Source organism: Myotis davidii, unplaced genomic scaffold (assembly GCF_000327345.1).
Source record: "Myotis davidii unplaced genomic scaffold, ASM32734v1 scaffold945, whole genome shotgun sequence".
Taxonomy (NCBI): Eukaryota; Metazoa; Chordata; class Mammalia; order Chiroptera; family Vespertilionidae; genus Myotis; species Myotis davidii.
In genome coordinates this window covers 672,950-695,503 of record NW_006296434.1, presented here as the reverse complement: position 1 = coordinate 695,503, position 22,554 = coordinate 672,950, and the positions used below count along the sequence as shown (strand labels likewise).

Below are 22,554 nucleotides of genomic sequence, written 5' to 3'. Positions count from 1 at the left end.
ACAACTATAGCCACAGAGCACTATTGACATGTAGTCTGTATCCTCATGGACAACAGCAATCATTTCTAATGAGAAATATAATATTGAATAGTTATAAAAGACATACTTTTAATTTCATTTTCAATCTATGTTCATTAGCAGTAGCAAAGACCAAATCTTATTTAAGCAGAAATGAATTGCAGTATGCAAAATGAAGGAATCAATAAGACTGCAGGGAAATTCCACGAGATAGGCACGTATTTACCCGAAGTAAGTACGAAGCTATATATTTCACCAACTGAGCAGGAATACCTGAAATTTCATGCTTTTGAGTGCTTTAATTCCTTTTTTTATTTACAAAAAAAAAGCCACACACCCAAAATGCTATTTTAAAATCAAAGAAATCTGTTCTGAATCTCATTTTACTATTTAATAGAGCAGCTGAAAAAAGACTTAGAGATGTGGCCATATGGCGTGAAACTCCAGAGTCAAGGAAAGAATGAGACACTGTAAACATGTAAGACGCACTAAAAGGAGGCAGCTCTGAGCTCTGTTACTGAAAGCTGGTGATGGAGACGGTCTCTTCTTGATGACATTTGAGGACACTGACTCACTGGTGTTTTCCAAAACAGGAATTCTGCATTTCAAGTGTCTGAGAGCTTTAGCGGAGTCTCTTCCCTCAGCCTGCGATCATCTGTACAGAAGGACTCCATTGAATAAATTACTGAACTTCCCAGCACAGCTCAATTAACTGAATAAAACAACGAGAGAAAAGCTCCAATCTGGTAGCCACAGAAAGAACCTGGCATCATTTTTCTTGAAGAGTTTGCAAGTGGATCGTGGAGCATTTAACGGACAGCCTGAATCTGAGAGTAAAGACAGTAGGGGAGTTGGTTTGGCTCAGTGGATAAAGCATCAGCCTGCAGACTGAAGGGTCCCAAGTTTGATTCCAATCGAGAGCACATGCCTGGGTTGTGGGCTCAAGCCCCAGTAGGGGGCGTGCAGGAGGCAGCTGATCAATGATCTCTCATTCCCTATCCCTTCCTCTCTGAAATCAATAAATACATATTTAAAAAAAGACAGTAGGGAGAGGGTGAGGCTCTCAGACACACACTTTGTCCCCCACTGACATTGCCATAGGAAGTCAGGCATCAGGTGTTCGCCTTCTGGAGCCAGTCTCTTACCGATCTTTAGGAAGAATTATGGTGTCTCTGTCCCATTTCCCCAGCCTCACCACAGGCCGAGCCAAAGCTTCTGTTCCCTTGGAGTTCCAAACAGCCCCTCCCTTTAAAGGCACCTTCTCGATGGAACTCAGTGGCATCAGCAGCCTCAGGTCAGTGGACAAATGACTAAACATCTGCCTGATAGTCCTGACCCAACACCAGGGCTCTGACCTCAGTTATTTGGACATGAGTTGATTCAGCAAAGAGTTCCTGACAACAGGCATTGGGATTACCAAGGTGAGTAAAACAGTCTCTGTTCTCCACAAGTTTGCAGTCCAGCGGCGAAAACACCATTGCAAACGAAATTTATCATAAACTAGAGGCCCAGTGCATGAAATTCGTGCACAGGTACAGCCCATAGGCCTGTCCTGCAATCAAGGCCATCTTCCATGGCTGCTCACAGCCAGCCCTGCCCCCCACCACCACCCACCCCCAGTTCCCCTTTCACCATTGGGTGATTGGTGCCTGACAGCCAGGGGAAGGGACTGAGAGGTCGGCTGTTCCCACCCCTGCCGCGGGGCCGCCCTCTGCATGAAATTCGTGCACAGGTACAGCCCATAGGCCTGTCCTGCAATCAAGGCCATCTTCCATGGCTGCTCACAGCCAGCCCTGCCCCCCACCACCACCCACCCCCAGTTCCCCTTTCACCATTGGGTGATTGGTGCCTGACAGCCAGGGGAAGGGACTGAGAGGTCAGCTGTTCCCATCCCTGCCGCGGGGCCGCCCTCTGTGTAGGGTGACCGGTGGGGTGGGGGCCTTGGCCTGGCACCGCCCACAACCCCTGCCACCCACTCCCGGTTCCCCTTCCCATTTGCCATCAGGTAATCAGAGCCTGCCGGCCAGGGAAAGGAACCAAGAGGTGGTCAGTGTGCCTCATAGTGACTGGTCCAGTGGTTGTTCTGGTTGTTCTGCCTTTAGGGTCAATCTGCATATTACCCTTTTATTATATATATGATTAGTCAAGTGCTCCAGTCTAGGTACAGAGAGTTTCAGAAGGGACTTGCAATTGGGCAAGGGCTGCAGGTTCTGCTGAGTTACAGTCTGCCCAGTTTCAGATGGAGCATCGCAGGAAACACTCACATGCTTTAAAGGCCTCTGAGACCTTTCCCTCCCGCCTTGAAAAGTGAAGGGTGACCCCTGCCACCCAGCCCTTCCTCTGTGTCTGGTGGAGAGAGCGCGCAGAGGGGGCGGCTGGGAGGTTGACTTGCAGGACAAGAACTTGGGCTCTGCTCCCCGTTCCTCCCAAACCACTTGGTGACAAGACTGCAATAGAGGAGGAACAATGCTAACAATCCCTGTTTGCTTACACATTAGCACTGGCTGCTGCCCTCAGCCACCCACGATCCCACAGTCAAACAAAGTCGGTAGCTGTGGAAGTCGGGAAAACCACAACTCAAAGGCTTGGGAGCCCCACACTGTACCCACGGCATTTTCCTACAAATAGATGACGTCCTCACCGGTAGCAAGCGCTGAAAACACGACGAATGACTGGAAGCTAGCAGGGCCGGGCACGCGAGTAAGGAAGGAGATGTTGGCGATGGCTGAGAGGGAATCCTGGCACCCCAACCTGACACCTCCCCCTCCGGGTGGCTGGGCCCCTGGTCAGCCCAGCGCCCTCCTCCTGCCCAGGGAACCTGGCCTCATGCCAATGGCACTGCCCTCATATGCTACATTGAAAATAAAACAAAGGGTACCATTCATCATATTTTTCAACAACTGGTTTCTTTTCTTAGTTTGGAAGAAAAACTTGGCAACCGTAAAGCTAAGTTTTTTAAAATTTTTTATATATTTTCTTCTTAGTGTCAAAATAAACTGGAAAAAGAAAAAAATGCCCAGTGGTAAGAAAAGAAAAATACACAAAACCCTTCAAAGTGCAGTGGGCCACACACTGCTGCTCGACGGACACCGAGCCGTGGAATGCAAGGCTCTCGAGTTCTCCCAGCCCAGCGAGCGCCTGCCCTGCTCCTGGGACATGTGGCTACTTAGGGAAACTCAAATCGGCTCCCAGCGTCAACCACGCCGCGTATTTACTTTAATCACGGTGACATTTGCCAGATGGTGTCATCCAGAAAACCTCATCTGAAACGAGCAGTACGAGAGAGCTCGGTGGTACATTCCAGGGAAAATTGGACACAGGTGTTCCCCTCATTTTAAGATGACTCAGTTTACGAAAATATGCCACTCTGAAACACACCATTATGGCACGAATGGCCACCACCTTCACCCCCCGGATGTGGATACCGGGCACCTAGAATGGGTACCCCGCTTCCGTGTGAAGGTATGAATGGATGATCACGTCTCTCCATTATCAGCTGCACAAACCTGACCCTCTCAGGGTGTTAATTCTGAGCCTGGTTTGTAGTTCTCAGACCCTCCTCCTGCCTGGGAGGGAGAAAGTTGGGAAAGACTGTGAAGCCAGAAGCTGCTCTAAGGAGCCTCTGAAAATTAGTGGACCTCAAAGAACGGCCTCAGCAACAATATGTACCGACCCCTCTGCTGTAAATAGAACAGCTTCCTCCACCGAGGTTGAAGCATCATTACAACATTCACTTGAGCAATTCAGTCACTGTGATATGGACTGTGAGAGAAAGGACAGACATGATGAAGTAGCCAATCCAACCTGGTGGTCTTAGACGGCTTTTCTGAGGAATGGATGCGCTGCTCCGGAAACTACAGAGCAATGGGTAAGAGCGCGGACTTCAGGCAGCACAGACCCGGACAGAAACCTGCACCTGCAGCTGACCAGCTGCATGGCCTCAAGGAAGTGAGTTATCTGAGCCCCGGCTTCTACACCGGGAAAGCGGCAATAGCAGCGATGTCAGTTAAGTGCTGGGAGGATTAATGAAAATGATGTACCTGTCGAGTGCTCACTTGTGTTCAGCTCATGCTTCTGAGGCCTGAAGCTTAGGAAAATTTCAGGACCATCTTTAAGAAAAGCAGTCATATGGTGATGAATGTTAACTGGACTTACTGTGATTATTTTGTAACGTATACAAATATTGAATCATTACACTGTACACCAGAAACTGATATATTGTTAGGTCACTTATGCCTCAATTAAAAATAAACAAACATAGATAGAACAATAATTTTAAAAAATAAGCTCATAAATGAATTCAGAATGAGAAAATAAATCACAACACATTTTTTTTTAAAGTAGAGAAATACTGTCACCATTGCAACTTCCTGAAAAAATAACATGACATTTTTATTATTAATTATCTCTGTAATACTTTTCTACGTGTTTTCCACATTTTTATGGCTGCATACTCTTTGATCACCTACTCAAATGACAATGATTGGTCATTTTTTTTATAAAGAGAATACTGAACTAAATCATTCTTCTTTCTAGAACGGTTAATATACATTTTAATTATTAACATTTAGCATGCACCTTCCCAACATGCAACTTCACTCACAGATATATATGCTCTTTGTGGTTCTATCGGAGATTCATTCCCTAAAAACATGTTTTGATCAATTCTATTTCATATTATTATCATGACAAAATAATCTGGTGTGTGTGTAATCGTATATGCTACATCACTGCACACATTCCCCAGGCCTGAGGTGCTGTTCCGGACGGACACCGTGAAGAACTACACCCTTGGTGTACGGTGTTGTGCTACTGAAAACTGGAAGGTTTCCCACGGCCTCCACGCCTCCTGCACCTTGATCTCTCCCTCCCTGGAGTGTTTCTGGGGCCGGGCACCAGGGACACATTCCTCTGTGATGCTCCTCCGGCCCGGCCCCGTGTGGCGCACACAGTGGGTGAGAGGAGCATTCCCAGAAGCCCTCCGACACTGGAGGAACAGGCAGTAACCTAACTGCACATGGAAGTCACTGAGAACCACATAAATATGTCCCACTAAATCCTAAGTCTCCCCAACTCAATGCTCCCTTCAACTGCGTCCAAAAACGCCCATAGTCGTTCCCAGAACCAGCTACATCATCATCTGTGGGGCCCGATGGAAATGAAAATGGGGATCTGGCTCTTTACACGCATCCAGCGTTTTAGCGACAGCCGGGCACTGAACCAAGTACAGGACCTGTGCTACGGCCCAGGCTGTGCACTCAGGAGGCTGATCCTGGCCACTCCGGTCCCACCGGTCATGAAGGGAAGTATAATGAGCAAGTATAAGTGGGCAGAGACAGTAGTTTCAATACACTGTGGCTAAAATAGCTTACATTTGCAAGTTTCACAAATCATACGGCCTCACAAGGGTTTCATGCAAGTGAGGGAACCTGCAGCTGAAGTTTCATTAGCATCGCTGTAATCTGTGCCACCGAAATACAGTAGGTGCTCAATAAATACTGTGAATAAAGCTCTATCCTCAGGGACTTTACAGTCTAGCCAGAAAGATTATAAAGAAGAGATGGATAAAACCCTGCCACGACTCAATGTGTCAAGTCCAAGAAACATAATTGCATAAAATGTGGGGATGTGGATACAAAATAAAAGAAATAACCCAAGTGACTCTACAGAGTCCACCAGCCAGAAGTTCTGGGATATTGGCTTGCATGATCCAAATCTCTCCCGGTCCTGTCTGCAGTTTTGGCACCATCTGGTGGCAACTTCCCTGCTGACTTCAATGCCGATGGGGATCATTCTGGGTCCTATGGCTGAGATGGCTCTTTCAAGACAGCGGGAGTGATTCCAGGAGTCTCCCAATTAGTTGCCGCCGAGTTCTGTGGCTCACCCCAGGAAAATTCATCTGGGAGAAATCTGGGTGTGCGGTGATTCATCCTCCACCTCCTCACTTAACGATGCAGGGTTGTGTCTAATGGGACAGGAGACACTGTCCCTCAGAGGAGGCACTGATAGTCCAGGGCGGGAAGCTATGACACTGGAAGCTGATGGATATTCCAGGTACGTGAACGAATAAATGGGCAAAAACTCAGTAGATGATAAACCGTGTAAAAGACAGATCTGGGAGATGTTTTAAGGGAAGAATGCAGAAGTATTGGAGGGGTCTAAGGTCTGGAAGGAGTTCCAGGATTCTTAGGTGGGCCATCCTCAATAGAAGGGGAGGGTTGACCAGGTGGCTATGCAATTTCTAACTGAATTACAAGAAACTAGAGACAAAAGCCAATGGAGCCTCAGAGGAGAGGCCTAGAGTCCTGAGGTTGCAGCTCCAGGGTGCTATTTAGGGTTAGGGCAGTGTAGAAATCTACAGGATATGGAATATGATGGTAGGAAGCTCCTGGTTGACCCAGTGACTAACAGAACTTGGGAAATTTTATTACTTTATAGTCATCTACTCCAGAGGGTTGTTGTGAAAATCATTAACTAGGACCCAACACTTAATTGGAATTCAATAAGAAATAGCTACAATTAATGACACTAAAAGGTTCAAGGAAAACATCTTTTCTTGTATCTTGCTATATTTTATCTTTCTTTTATCCTTGTAAAATATTGGAGTAGGTATCAAGAAGGAAGATAAGACACTTGTGGGAACCCTAATCAGTCTGTGTATGCCGGGTGTTCAAGGCCACTCTGAGTATGTGAATCCTCATCAGGATGTTCCAGGCCAAGTTGCCATTAGGCAGGTACAAGGACACAGCAGTTTCATTGTATGCATTGCACAAGCATGCCCTCCTATAACCCAAAGGATTGAGGTCACTATTTGGCAAGAAGCTTGTTTTGTCTCAATGAGTATAAAGTATGTTACTGACCAGCCAACGAGAAGGCGGCTGTTATGTGAGGCTGTTTTACTAGGATGTTCTCCTGGGTTTGCTACTGTATTGGCAAGAACTGCTTTACTGAATTTTGTCTAATGGCTCCCTAGTAGCAATGGCTACTGGGGCTATGATAAAGATTCTCTTATATACCTACAACGTCTCATGTCTTCTCCGTCGAATACCTGGCATCCAAGAAGGTCCAGTCCCTGGCAGAGGGGCTCGGACTCCAACAGTTGGCATAGTGGAGCAGGATGAAGGACCTATGCACTCGACAAACAGTCCAGAGAGCAGGGTTTGAGGAGTATGTACTCCCCAACAGCACTGAACATAATTTGGGGGTAGACAGAGAATAATACTTATCGATAGCCAACAATTATTTACACTTACCAGAAACCACAGAGTTTTATTACAAGGAGTCACTGCTAGACAATGCAGTTTGGCCTCCATGAAGATACAGGCATCTAAGAAGTTAGGAGACAGCGACTGGTTGCAGGTGGGACTTCCTAAAATACAATTAATAGGATGATACACAAGAGCTTTGGAAGGAAGGTCTGGGTGCCACCAACTAAGAAGCATCATCTCACTGGCAGGTGAAGTGGGGTACCAAAGGAAAGACAAGGAACTATGACAAGACTGAAAAGACTGAAATTCTTTACGTTTACCAGGATACTGGTCTACATTTCAAAGGGGGAAAGAAATTGCTACATAAAAGCCATTCACTGGAAAACTCTACCCAATGATTTACTGTACTTGCCAACCTGACCTCAAGTGAGCACTTAGACTCCTTACTGGCTGAAAGAATAGCGCCTGTGAGAGGGAACATAGACTGGAGCTTGACCAGAAAAAAACAGTGAAATTAAGAGAACAAAATGGGAATGCGCAGCAAAGGCGAGCGGTCGTCAACGGGCTGTTTCGATTGGTGACGCCACCCAGTGCTGAGCAGGCTCTGCCTCATTCCCGTGCCCTCCCATGGGGCCTGCCGGTGGGTTTCCTTCTGACAGCATCCAGCAGGGAGAACAGAAACCATAAAGAATTTCGAAAGAGATAACATTAGAGAGAGAAACTGGCCCACAGCTGTTGGAGAACGAAAAGGGCAAGAGAGGCCGCGCTGCCAGACACACACCCAGGAGGCCCCGACCCAGGCGGAGGGAACACGGGGAGGAGGCTGTGTTCTCGGGCCTAGAAGCTTCAAGGGGAGCCTGGCAGAGCGGGGCCCAGCCCTCGGAGGTGATGAGCCTGCCAAGGCAGGCGCTTCTGTGGGGAACGGGGAGGCTGATGTAAAAAAAGAAAAAAGCCCGGCCGGCGTGGCTCAGTGGTTCAGCACTGACCTATGAACCAGGAGGTCACGGTTTGATTCCTGGCCAGGGCACATGCCTGGGTTGCAGGATCATCCCCAGTGTGGGGCATGCAGGAGGCAGCCGATCACTGATGCTCTCTCCTCACTGATGTTTCTCTCTCTCCCTCTCCCTTCCTCTCTGAAATCAATAAAAATATCTCATTCAGAAAAAAAAGGCTGGAGCATGGAACCAAGACCCCCCATCAGGTTGAGAGCCATGGCTGAGGTGAGGCTGCCAGAGCAGGCAGCCCACAGGAAGGAGCAAGCCCCTCCGCCCCCCGCCCTGCATCTCCCACCCAGCACCCCGCATGGCAGAGCCCCATGGGAAACCAGCTGGCAAAGAAGGAATACCGTTTGCAGAATCCCAGGGGCATAGCAGCGTCTAGAAGGGGGTACGGGGCTGGGAGACAGTGGCTGGACAACATGCACTGCACATTTACCAAGGGAAGCCCGCCCCATGTTTAGGTTGCCGGCTCCCATCTTAATTCACAACAAACTAAACTGCCTCCAAATATGTCCAGTGGGGACAGAGGAAATGGCAGGGCAATCCAGCATCAGGCCACGTCCCACCAGAGCCACACGCAGTGGGACCTCCTCACCTTCCAGCTCCAAGGAGCCTTCGAGGGGCCCGGGGTTCGCGTCTGCCCTGCTCTCTCCTATGAAAAATGGGCTCCTCGGGGCCGTGTGCGGGCCTGCTTAAAACAATAAGCTTTCCTAACCCCCCGAGCGCGACATGCTCCTGGATGCTTATCAAACGCGTTCCCGGACCACTCTCTGAAGTTGCTGGGCAAGTACAAACAACAGAGTCAAGCCCATGCCTCTTAAAAGCGAGGCTGTGGAGCACGTACCCTGTCAGGGAGATCCTGGATCCCCACAGAGTAAACAGTAACATGAGAATATTTATACGAAACAAAACTGTGTATCAGCCTGTGTTGGCTCAGCCAGAGGGAATGATAAATTCCTTGCAGATCTCTCACAGAGTGGTCCTTTGTGGGCCGCGGACGCCACCTCTGAGACAGTACAAGCCAGTTACCGAGCAAGGTTTCTCATTATGTCGAGGGAGTGAAAATACTGCCCCACCCCCCCATTCGGTTTGATTTTGCAGTTTTATCTTACGTAGCCCGCCCCACTCCCTCAGGTTGAAGTCGTTTTAATTTATTGTTGAGTCAAGCCCAAATTCATGTTGGAAGCAAATGATACCCCTCCCCATACCCCACCTCCCAAGAAAAGCAACAAAAGCTCCAGCATCCTCAGGTCCTAGCGTTTTGCTTTTCTTATCCCTCTTCTAAGAGACAAAAAGCTAAAGTTTAAAGTGGGGGAGAGCCCTAACCAGTTTGGCTCACTGGATAGAGCGTTGGCCTGCGGACTGAAGGGTCCCAGGTTCGATTCCGGTCAAGGGCATGTAACTTGGTTGCGGGCATATCCCCAATAGGGGGTGTGCAGAAGGCAGCTGATTAATGTTTCTCTCTCATCAATGTTTCTAACTCTCTATCCCTCTCCCTTCCTCTCTGTAAAAAAATCAATAAAATACATTAAAAAAAAAATAAAGTGGGGGAGAGCAGAAACATGGAAAAGTTGATAAGATGTCAACTCTACTTGCCCAAATCCATTTTGCCCTATTCACAACCCGCCCAAGTCCCGGGCAGTCATCTGGCAGGAGACGAGGTTAAACGAGCCACGTTCCATACAGTGTCCACTTTGTTGTCCCATAGAACAAAATGCTGCAGAAACGTTTGCACAAACTGTCAGTTTGCTTCTAAGAGGCCAGTATGAGAAAAGGTTGATATGGGTCAGGATATCTGTCAGTGCATTTTGCCAGATGTTTTCAACCCAACATGATAATCCTTCAATGTTATAGACCTATCCCAGCTACTTCTGCCAGCTAAGGCTTAGAAAATGCTGATGATACAGTAGCTGTCTGCCAGTTAAATCTATGGCAACTTACTGCTGGTTCAGATTTTCTAGAGAACCATGGTGGAGCAAGGGAGGAGGGGAAGAGAGAAAGACAATAGGAAAGAACAGGGGAATTAGAATATGAACAAGAAGTAAGATGTGATTGTACTGGATTCGAAAATTCTTTATAAAAAAAGAATGAACAACATAAACTGATAAACAAAAATAAAACCAGAGTCATAGACGTGTCAAACAGTCTGTCCAACCTATGACGGAAGGCGGGGGGTGAGAGGGTAAGAGATCAACCAAAGGACGTGTATGCATGCATATGAGCATAACCAATGGACACAGACAGTAGGGGAGTGAGGGCATGTGCTAGGGGATGAGGGCAGCCGGGGAGAGGTCAATGGGGGGAAAAGGAGACTTATGTAATACTTTAAACAATAAAGATTTTTTTAAAATCATAAATTATTATTTTTTGATCAAAGGCCAAATTTAATCAACTTTATTTTAAAAAATTAACTAACCCTCATATGTAGTGCCAAAGTCCATCATAACTTTATTTAGTAAGTATGGGCTTAGTGAAATTATCTTACTCAGATGTCTGTTTTTTTTTAAACTTTTGTGGAATCAATATATACTTTTTAATGATTAATTGTGGATATATATATATAATTTACCATTTTAACTGCTTTTATGTATATAGGCCAATGGCATTAAGTATTCACATTGCTGGGCAACCATCATCACCATCATCTCCAGAATGTTTTTTATCTTCCACAACGGGAACCGTACCCATGAACTAGATGTTTGGTTTGAGACAGGCCTTGTGCAAAGCCAGCAGCCGGGGATGCGGCCGCAGCACCCGGAGAGGTTCACTCAGGTGCCTGGCAAATGAAGCAAGTCCTCCTACAGCCCCAGACAACTCAGTGGCAGCCGGTGCTTTTCCCCTCTCTCCCCTGCTCACTATTGCTGCCCAGGCCGGAAGCAAAGCTCTAGAATAGGTCTGGGAAGAGTACTAGAAGTCCGTGTCATTTTCACATTTCAGCTTACGAAGTCCCATCTAGTTCCCCAGGACACAGCCCTTGGTCAAGGTGAGAACTCTTCTCCCCCTTTTATAGGTGATGGGACTCCGGCTCCATGGGAGGTAAGCCCACGCCCTCCAACCCGCTGCCCAGGGCTCGGTCACCAGGCTGCGTGGCCTGTGCCAAGGCAATAGAAGGACCAGGTGCTACTGCTTCTCAGCTCTCACCGTCGGAGGAACAGACACATCGGGTCTAACTGGACAGCATTGGCTCTCTTCACCACAGCAACCAAGTGTCCTTGTGCCTGAAAACCAAACTGAGTCCATCATTTTCCCATCTTTTGAGCATTTTTATTTACAGCAAAACTACCCAAAGAAGCATAATTCTGGAACAAAATTAACACAACCAGATTCAAGAGTTGAATTCAATCTATTTTTTATTTTTAATTCCATAAAATAAATTCACAATATGTGCTCTTATTTGGACCATGATCTTTCTTGTTAAAAAAAAAAATCAACAGAAAAATACATTTCTTTGTGCTTTATGGATAGATAGGACCCTGTGCTAAAGCAATATAAATACTAAAGATTTACATAAAATTTCCAGAATCAACAAGTGGCTTCTTTTAGTTCACAAAATGACTACATATTTTGATTTCTTTCAAATAAATTCCTTCCACTGATACTCTTCTCTGTGCTCAAAAGCAATATATGCCCTAAATCTTCAGACTTCCCATTTAAATTCCAAAAAGGATAAACACAATTCCTTGAAGTCATGCCCCACACCACCATTCCATCTCCCTATATAAACATTAAAAAATTAGGCAAATCAGGTTTTTGGAGTTATCTCTGCAATAAACAATAGGTTATCCTAAAAGTGGGAAGGCAAAAAAGAACAACCAGGCTTTGAAAGAGCAATTTTATTTTATAATTCTCCCCACTTTTTAGTCACTTAGTGACATACATTTTTTAACATGCACATTTAAAAAAAAAAAGATCATTTGAAAAATGGAAGTTGAATACAGACCTTGGAAATAATGAGTTAGGGAAAACCAAGGAAATCAAATCCATCTTTGGTTTTGTTCTCAACAATTAAACCTATTGACATGGTTTGGCAGCCATGCCCATTCCACTCAGTTGATTCGGGGGGTCTTCTAATGCACAAAGTGCATAAACGAGGTGCAGAGAGGTTCTTGTGAAGTTTCAACGAGGACTAGAACTATCACGGGGCAATGAGGAACAATCCATAAAGACTGGCTGTTGAGCAAAGAATGCCTGTATCTTTCCCTCATCTTCACTGGCCAGACAAAACTTTGTAATGATTGACATTTTTCCTTAAAATTTCCATGAATTCTTAAACTGGATCACATGAAAATACCTCCCCGTATCTTCCAGAATTCCCCGATATTTTCTTTTATAGCATATTCAGCACAGGTCTTGCACTCTTGGGGTGTAAATCCAATTAATGCTCTCCCTATAGTACCAATTCCCCGATCACCCGCCAGCTTTTTAACTTGCGCTTCTATGTAATGAGGAGATACGTAAGAAAAATGGTCCCCAAGGACACTATAAGCCATATATTGGGACTCTTCTGAGGTTTCTGCAGCTTCTTGGTCTTCAAAACTCTCCACGTTGCAAGCTATCTCGACTTTCCCTTCATGGGGAAAGGCCATCGCTTGGACGCCCTTCAGTCCATTTGCATTTGAGCCCCGAATGGCACCAGCAATCTCCTTTCCCAAGGCCAAGTCTTGGGAGTCTATGGTCACATTGCAGTTCATCACATACGGGCTGGCGCCGACGCCTAAATCATTGGGAAAGCATGTTAATCAAGCAAAGCAAAACCCTCCTTCTGAATGTTCTATTCTTTAGCCAATTTTAATCCAAGGAGCTACCTTTACGTGGTTGTACTTTAAAATAATACAAATATCATTACCAACTCCAGAGCTTTGTAAAATATATATGTATATAAAACAGAGCTATTTAAGCTAAAAGCAGAAACATTTGTCTACTCTGAAAGTAGCTGCAGGTTGTCTTTTCTAGAAGAGCTAAGGGTCCGGAATTTCCCAAATACCAGCAGAAAAGGGGCAGCGCACTTTAGTATTAAATATCAACAGCAGCAAAAAGTCTTGGCTTCTCATTCATTTCCAAGGACATCTCCACAAGGGTTGGGCCTAGGGCTCTGGGAGACACGAATAAATCATACTCTGTACCCATCCCTTCTCCCCAAACACACCCGTTATCACCGAGTTAGGTTAACACCCAATTCAAGGGAACTTCAACAGCAGTCTTGGTTCGGGAAGGTGGTCACTAAAAAGTGACAAAAAGCCTTGGAATTGGGAAGAGAAAAAACACTTGTGTCTCATGAGAATGGGTTTGGCAGGGTTTGGAGCACTCTGTATACCTACTGAGGTACGACCTGTTGGAGGCACCTGTCCCACCCCAGCGTCCCCAGGACCTGGGACGGCCAAGGCCTCTCTGAGCCCCGTTACTTTAGAGCCGGGGGGCAAATGTCCCTTCTTTTCTTGCCTCAGGAATGGTGCAGCTCATGTTACATAAATAACCCTGCTCTAATTATAGTTTACACTTTAGGATGGACAACTTGGTTAAATTAGCATTGGCATAAAAAGCTTAGGTTTGCAGTTTCTTCACTTCGGGGGAACCTTATATTTCTGAAAGCAAGGTTGATGAGGGATTGACGGAGGATAAAAGGCTGACCTCATCTCCAGCAGATGACAATTCCTTAGCTACTATTTCAACCTCATTTTACTGTCATGGCTTTTTCTTGCTACTTTCAAACGTATTGCTCAGGATGCCAGTGTCCATCAGAGATGTCCTCTGGGAAAGGGAGCCGTGGTTGGGGGCTTTGCTGCCTTAGCCTGGGCACGCTCAAACTAATAGACGCTTCACAGAAAATCAGCACACAGAAACCACATTTCGCCTTTTTCCCACATGTGTACACATAATAAAACATTTCAACTCCTGAGGTTGGGCCTCTTCCTCCTGGGAATTCTGCAGAAATGATCAGATTACAGTAGTTCTCCATCATGCTGATTTCACAAAAATTAAATTTCCTAACAGTCAATACATCTCTCTCTCTCATAATCTCATACACCAATCACTTACTCTAAATATCTTTGAGAAGTATATCAGTTTCAACATTTCACAGAGCACATTGGAATTTTTTTTTTTTTTTTTTGGTCAATGCTAATGCCGTTCATTAATAGAAAACATCCAAGCATGGCTTCTCTCTCTCCTTCACCCGACAGGTAACGATTTCCTCCAATCTGATAGACATTCCCTATTCTGACTCTCATCTTCACCATCACTCCAATGATCTCACTCATTTTTGCTGAAGAGTCTATTTCTATATACACTCTGCCACAGTAAGCACGACTATTCAAGACACATATTGGGCCTATTGTGCTTGGCTATTTCAAAACGGCGATGTGTCCAATCAGCATTCAGATATCCACATGCAATCTGTCAGCTTGAGGGAGTCCTTGAGATGGACCCAGGGCCCTCGTGCCCACGCTGTGGTGGCCGGGCCAGTCCCTCCTACGGCCCCTTTTACCACCGCATGCCCGAGAACTGCCCCTTTTTAGTAGCATTTCCAAAGGTGATCATTCTTGTTAACAAATGAATTCATTGCCTAAGGTAAGTTATTGAAGATAGAAAACATTTAGATTTCCAGCCCAGAGCACAGAATTTGATAAAGAATAGCCTTGTCCCAACACTGATTTACTTAATTTTTAAAAACCCACTATTTTAAAAACGCCCCTAAAAGCATACGTAAAAGAAAGGCATATGTAAAAGTTAATTATTTCTTAGAAAAATAAAACTAAACATCAGAAGCAACTTTTATATTCTCTTTTAAATAAAATAAGAAGGAACCACTTAGCACAGAATGATCATTTTTCCTGTATTCCATTGCTATGTGTTATTTTAAATTCTTCTATTAAACTTTAATTACACAATAATTTGTTTTATCACAACAGCTTCAGCAGTGAATAAACAAAGACGATCCAATGAGTCCTGAGAAGTTTCTGACCTCATCGGGTCGGGGTTCCCTTTCTGCGGGGTTGGGAGGCCATGACCCATTTCTCCGGTGGAAGGGGAGGGAGTGCAGGGAGAGGAAGGAGGAGAGAGGAAGAGAGGAAAAGAAAACCACTTTCTGCCCAAATGCATGCTTTCCCAACTTCCTCCAAGTCCAACACCAACACGGTGCACTAATTCTAACGAATCCAGCAGGCCCAGTGACTTTATTCAAATGCTGAATTTGACTCTTTATGCTCATTCAACTTTGCAAAAATTTTTAAATAAGGAAAATAATTAATCCCAGCAACTCATATTTCTAGTGACACGTCATATAATTAAAGCGATTCCACTTTTTGCTCTAAAATTAGAAAGCTGATGTGAGTTTGTTTGTTTGTGGTTCGCCCCGCCCCTACCTCCACAGATTGGCAGGCCGCTCTGCGAATCTCCCCACTCGAAGCTCAAATCCCAGTTCTATTCCAATGCAACTGTCACAACGCCCCCACGCAGCCTAAAAGCAGGGAAAATCTCTGCTATGATATCACCTTCCATGTGTTCTATTCTTTAATAAAAAAAAATTGTCATTCTAAATATTGGTGTTTACTCCTAGTTAAATACTTTTTTTTAACAAAAAGAAAAAGAAACTGAGATTCAGTTGCTATTATTTCCCAAGGAAATCTAACAGGCCTGATGTCTTCCTGACAATCCTGCTATTTTCTTGTGTGGAAACACTGCATTTCTCATATACTGCACGCTGGTGATTTAGATATTGTAGAGACCTTATGGTGAACTGATAGAGATGTAAACTCTTTCTGCCAGATTGTTTAAGCAGAAAAAAAAAAAACAAAAAAGCCCCAAATGCACTTAATTAACATCTGATGTGTAGCTTTTGCAAACACGAATGCGATACTTGTGTTTGAGCACTGGCAGTAATGACTGTGAACTACGCTATTAATGTCTGGTTTAAAGATGCTTGTGGTAGGACCACGTCTGGAAGAACACAAATAAAAACCTGCATTCAGACAAAACAATAGCGAAGAGCCCATTAGAACAATGAGAAGGCAGCCCTCAGAGGAGACACGCGCCCTTCTTCCCCCTTAGATCAAACTATCCTCACAAATAGTTCTCAGTGGCACAGCCATCAATCAATTTACAGTGCCCAGAAGTTGCTTAGGGGTGTCTAGGCGTCCTACCCATTAGACTGCGCTCCTCCCCAGCGGCCAGTAGGCACACATGTGCGAGGAGAGAGCTGGGGTGGTGTTCTGGGGTACTTGGCATTTTCATATCTGAAGAGAGAACGTCACCTGGGTGGATTCCTGTGCAATGGGAATAAACAGAGATTCTCGTGGACCAACGTGCAACTCCCTCCGTGAGTATGTTTTCCTGAAAACCTGCTGCGTGCCAGGAGCCTTGAGTCGCTGGGCACAAAAACAGGAAGGAGGTGAAAATAAGATAAAGCCCAGCCTGGAGGTGGTCTTCGCTTCACAGTAACAGAGAGAGCAGGCACCCGACCTGGACCTCAGGTCCCACAACACAAACAGTCACTACCCGGAGCGAACAGGCGCCGTTACATACGGGTGCTTTAACTTTTTTAGAACATCTACTACAGAGAAACCACAGCTGAGACAAGACATTTGGTGACCAAAGCCATAAAACTGACACATAATTGCTCAGCCCCGCGCTCCCATGGCAGGAAGCACGCAGGGCTCTGAGGCATGTGGCCAGATCTATGGAAAAGAAAGCTAAGTGAGGAGCACGTGGGCAGAGCTGGGAGTGGCACCCCAGGGATCCGGATTCAAGTTCCACCTCCTCAGGACACTGCCTTTGCTCGGCTGTTTTTCTGCAAAATGCGTATGATGTTTTCCTGCTCTGCAAGGAATGGTGAACCTCAATTTCTCAGCTCTGAATCTTTCAGAACAGCGAGAATTCAGAGAGGAAATTACACAAATAGGTGCACGTTAACGTCGTCATGGGATGAAGCCAGCCCGGGTGAGGCCGGCTCAGGTGACTTGCTTGTTCCCGAATTTCCCATAGTGGAGTGGTGCCCTTCATCCATCCGACACCCAAGTCCTTCATGTGCCCATTACAGGTTCCACGTTTAATTACACATCGAGACTTTCGCCTTCCATCATCCAAAGTAGATGGAGAGTCAAACAGAGAATCATGGAAATTGGTTCCTTAAAACTTAACAGACTCATTCTAACACAGGGAAAGCGATTTTTCAGAGACTAAGTAAAAGTTTTGATGTGGAGTAAATCGCATTATTCAATGTCAAGAAAAGTGGCTGGTGATGCTACGCTTCTGATTTACAGGGAGAGAAGTGGCAGGGGCAGCTCTCAGGAACCCATTTAAATAGCTAAACAGAAGTCCCTGACTCCAAGATGTGCCGATTACCTCCATCCATGATTCCCAAAACAGCATATGAAACTGTGTAGTTCAAAGAATCGTCCCTGTATTTTTAAACAATGATGCATATAGTATATGCAGGCCATTCATATAACATATCAGCCAGCAGTGTTTAAATTATCCCATAAATGTTTAGGGTTTTTAAATATATATGTATAAAGTATTTATTTATAGATCTAAAAGTATCAACTATTATTGCTTTGCCCTAATTTATGTTCCCCACGAGCTGGCCAACTACAAACTTTTAAAAGGAATTTGGTTAAAAGATTGTGTCTGTTTGGCACTGACTAGGAGTGCTAGTCATTTCTGAGCTCACTTTTTTCCTCCTCTGTTTATAATATTCTTAGGGAACTTCAAAACAGAAACCTGCTCCCTCATAGATCTGCTTCCTCTGGGGGACTGCGCAGATTAATTTGTCACTGGAAAGTTAACTGTAAGTGTTCAGTTGATAGCACCAATCATCCTATTTAATTCTTTTTTAGGAAAAGAAATAAACAGCAACAATGTGTTGAGGCTTTTCTGTTTTGATGGGAGAAGTGGAAAGATTTGTTGAGAAACACTGACATAACTAAAGAAAGTTAGAAAAATATATAAAGCCATTAGATTTTAAAATAAGGGAAATCACCACCACTGTTGAGAACTAAATGCACTGAAAAATTAGATGAGTAACATTTATACCTTAATGACCAAAGTATTGTAAATTCTACTTCAATATAGAGGGCTTTAAAAAAACGAAAGCATTTTACTCTTTCCTCCATAAATGTTTTTTTAAGGGAGAATTTGTGCAAGTAAGGTACCCTGAGATTTGGGCTGATCATGTGTCTTAATATTGAATTCCAATCTGGTCTGCAAATTACTAGAAACGAATTGCTTATCCACATCCCTTATTTACTCTTCCACCTTGAAACAGACATGATGTTTTTCTGCAGGCACCTGCTCTGAGCCTATTAAATGAAGGGCCTGTGCTGGGACAAGGTCGCCTAAACTTAGCCACTCTTGTAACTTTCATGTTTTTTGCACAAATGAAGGCTTCTGCCACTTGTCAGGAGATATTAGCAAAATAGACATTGGGGGGAAAATTGTGCTACTTTATCTTTCTTATCTTGACTCTCCCATCAAACCCATCTAAATGAACACATTGAAACCCAGCTTTTACAAAAACTGACCATTGATATACCTTAATAATTATCCCTCATGAAAGATAATTGAAAATAATCACAAGATCAATTTAGAGAAATTATGAAAATAAGTTGGAGCATTATAAATTTTAAAATGTGCAAAATTTGAGATAAATAAGATGTATTTTTCCCAATATTTAGGTCATCTATTTGTGCTACTTTGTCGCCTCCGGCCTTGACCCTGGCCAGTCCCTCCACCCTAGACGCCTGTTCACACCTCCAGTGGCTACCGGCCTCCCTGGTCTTTGCTCCAAAGCTGCATCACCGTGAGGCTGACTCTGGGTTATCCCATTGAAATTCACAGCTCACCCCACCCCGGGGCTCATGGTGGTGGTGTTGTTTTATTGTTGGTTTTTTGGTGTTTTGTTTTGTTTTTTTGGCTATAGCACTTATCATTTTCCAACATGCTATAGAATTCATTATTAATTAAGCTTGTTATTTATTGTCTGTCTTCTCATCCCTACCCCCTGGAATAGAAATTCTTTGAGGGCATATCAATTCGGTTTTGCCCACTGATGACAGTGTCTGGTGCATACTAAGTACTTAACAAATTCCTTGTTGCATTTATTATCTACAAATTCTCTCTACAATGTGTTGTATTTTCCATGTCTCTAAAAATTCTTCCGCAACCTCATGCCTAATTGCTTGCATAATAGTCCTTCACTTAGGCATGCCACAGTTTATTTAATATTGAACATGCATCATGTGTCCAGCACTTGCTATTGTAAGTGATGCTCTGATAAATATACTTGCACATAAGGACATGCACCTTTTACTATCTCCTTTGGGTTTATCACCAGAAACAGGACTCCTGCCAGGCAGCCATATACACCTTTGAAGCTCCGGATGCATACCCTGAACTCACTTCCACAGCTTGAACCAAATGATAGTACCTTTAGCAGTAGGGGCCTGTAACAACATCCTTACCAGTATCAAAACTGCCTTCAAAATGCCATCTTTAAACCCCTTTGTGCCAGTTCTGAACATTTGGTCTTTAACTCAGATATGCTTTTCAAATCAGGTTAGAGTTCTTCCCAAGTACGAACCCATTCATTCTCACTGCAAAAATGAGAACTGGGTTTTTCAAGGTTTGCCTACCTAACGCTAAAGCCAGCTCTGCTGTATTCTAACACCAGGAGCCCGTCTGTAGCGCCTGCCCACTAGCTGCAATTGCACTACCTGGCATTGGGCTGACTGGTTTGTGGTGCAATCCCTTCAGTCTCCAATGAGGCTCAAATTAGAAACCAGGAACTAGACTTCTGAGGATTTAGTCACAGAACTTACACTTCTACACTTGCGAGACAACTCGTGGGAAAATATGTGAGTTTCAAATTGGCAGGGAGCGATCAGTTTCTTCCCTTTTACATAACTACAGACGGAAACACACTTATCATCACTTTTTATATACCTCCTCTCTGCAGGGAAGGGGGAAAAGGCTCTTTACTATTGCATTTGGTACTTAGCACACATTATTTCAACTTCATGGACTTATGAGGGAAGTGCAGGGATTGTGTCCATTTCACAGATATGGGAACTGAGGCTTACGGAACTCTCAGAGGTCACACAGCCAGTAAACAGCAGGGGCGGGATTCGAACTCAGCCTCAAAGCCATGATTTTTCCGCTGCATCGACTACAGACACCCTTCGTTTGAGAGAATTCTGCACCAGGGGACCGTACGCAGAGGCCTCTGTGTGACTTACACCTGCCCACCTCTTGGGTAGCCAATATTTTTGTAACGGCTAAGGTAGTAACTGACAACCAAAACGTTACCTAGCATGGTTGAATTTGTGACCCCTTCAGAAGATATTTGAGAATAAAAGAATTAAGATTCAAGTAAATGGCAGCGGGATGGTGAAGTGCAGGGAACAGGGATGGAATTGGGGGGGGGGGGCGCTTTCCTTTTCCTAGATAAGCCCTGCATACAGGGCAGGGCTGGAGCAGCAGACAGGCAAGAACCGGTGGGACCCCCGGGAAGGGAGAACGCCATGCCTGTTCCCGGTGCCTGCTTGCTCTTCCAGAAGCCTGGTGTCTAGAGAAGGCTCCCCAGCTGCCCCAGAACTGATCTCCAGCTGCACGCATCAGCCTGGCCACACTGGTTGATCAGGTTCGGATAGGCTTTCCTACCAGCTACAAGTAACCTAGACCAGGTCCCTACCCCTCAGTGTACCCCCCACCCCACCCCGCGCACAGCAGCAGGCCTCCAGGACCCTACCCCAGAGTCGGGAGTGACACCATTCTTGTCACCATGGCCAGGCGGCAGGGCTCATCATGGATCTTCGAATCTCCCTCTAAGGGACTGTCATCAAGTGTCCGAGGAGGGCTGCTAGCCTCTCTGGTCAGCTTATGGAGAGACGGGTGAGAGCAAGAGCAGAGAGCCCCTGACCCAACTCACTAGGGCCCTCACTGGGACCGACACTATGCAACAAGTCGAGGGCATCTCAGGAGTCTACTGTCAAGTTTAAAAACAACAGCAGAAGAAGACCAAATTGCGAACCTGTTAAGCCACATCTTCGGGCAGGTGCAGCTCCCAGGTCGGGTTCCAGGGCACTGAGATCCCTCCTTGCGAACCAGCCCAGCTGCTTCCTTCTCTGGACCAGGGGGCGCTTCTTGGGCAGATCGGCCTCGCCGAAGAGAAACACGCTGCTGCCTGGGACGCGCAGGACGAGGGTCTCGGCCAGGCCTGTGGCAGCGGGAGGCGTTAACAAAAGTACATTAAAATCGGGCCCAACGGAAGAAAATCAAGCTTACAATTGTCTTATTGTGGTAACACGCATTTAACACAAAATGTACCATTGCAACCATTTCTCAGGGTAAAAATCAGTGGCATTAAGTCCATTCCCATCACTGTGTAACCATCACTGTGAAAGCCTGTAATTCATACTCATTTTTAAAATCAAAGTTTGAACATGCTTTATTTTTCCGTGAAGGAGGAATCGAGGAATAAACGCCTGTCTCTGTACAGGGAGGCTAGGATGTCTACGCCATTACAAATGCTCATCACTAAGACGAGTGAAATTGGTGCCTTCGATTTTTTAACAATTTTCTGACAGCCTCAAACTGTGCATGTTGTTAGGAGAGATTAAAAGATCGCCAGGGCCAGATCTGCACTGTCCAATATGGTAACCCCTACCTATATGTGCTATTAAGTTTTAATTTTAATCAATTAAAATAAAATACAATTAGCCTGGCCGGCAAGGCACAGTGGTTGAGCGTCAACCTATGAACCAGGAGATCACAGTTCGATTCCCGGTCAGGGCTCGATCCCCAGGGGGAGGCATGCAAGAGGCAGCCGATCCATGATTCTCTCTCATCAATGATGTGCCTCTCTCTCTCTCCCTTCCTCTCTGAAATCAATAAAAATGCATTTAAAAAAATGAAATGCAATTAAAAATTAAGTTTTCAGCTGCACTAGCCACATGTCAAGGGCTCGATAACCACACACAGCAAGCGGTCTCCTTATTGAACCTCGCAGATATCGAACATTTCCATCATCACAGGAAGTTCTGTTGGCCAGCATCGGGCCAGAGGTTCCCTAAAGAAGCCCAATATTTCAGCATAACTTTATGGAGGGGACTCTACACGACAACATTTTTGCATCCTCTCTGTCCCTTCTTTATACCTAGATCCTGTCTCTGACCTCGTCTTCTCAGATTACAGAACTATCCTGTTTATTCTAGAGAACTGCTACCGAGAGCCTGTTTGCAGCCAACAGCACGTTCACACGGGGCTAATTACAATCCCGAAGGACAATGAGGGCACGTTCTCGTCCAGTGTATGAAATAGAGGGAATGAGGTGGCCT

The 22,554-nt window shown here is 45.2% G+C and overlaps 1 protein-coding gene across 2 annotated transcripts in view; it reads right to left on the bottom strand.

The window, feature by feature from the left end:
* Nucleotides 1–12,125: 12,125 nt before the first annotated feature.
* The window catches only part of LOC102757074 (formimidoyltransferase-cyclodeaminase), a 32,487-nt gene continuing 22,058 nt past the window's right edge, over nucleotides 12,126–22,554 (bottom strand). For both annotated transcript variants that reach the window (XM_015569165.1, XM_015569166.1), the window contains exons 5-6: nucleotides 21,249–21,434; nucleotides 12,126–12,938 (exon numbers count right to left, since the gene is read on the bottom strand). In XM_015569165.1, the coding sequence (XP_015424651.1) occupies nucleotides 12,502–12,938; nucleotides 21,249–21,434 (623 nt within the window). In that variant the 3' untranslated portion in view covers nucleotides 12,126–12,501. The remainder of the gene's footprint in view (nucleotides 12,939–21,248; nucleotides 21,435–22,554) is intronic.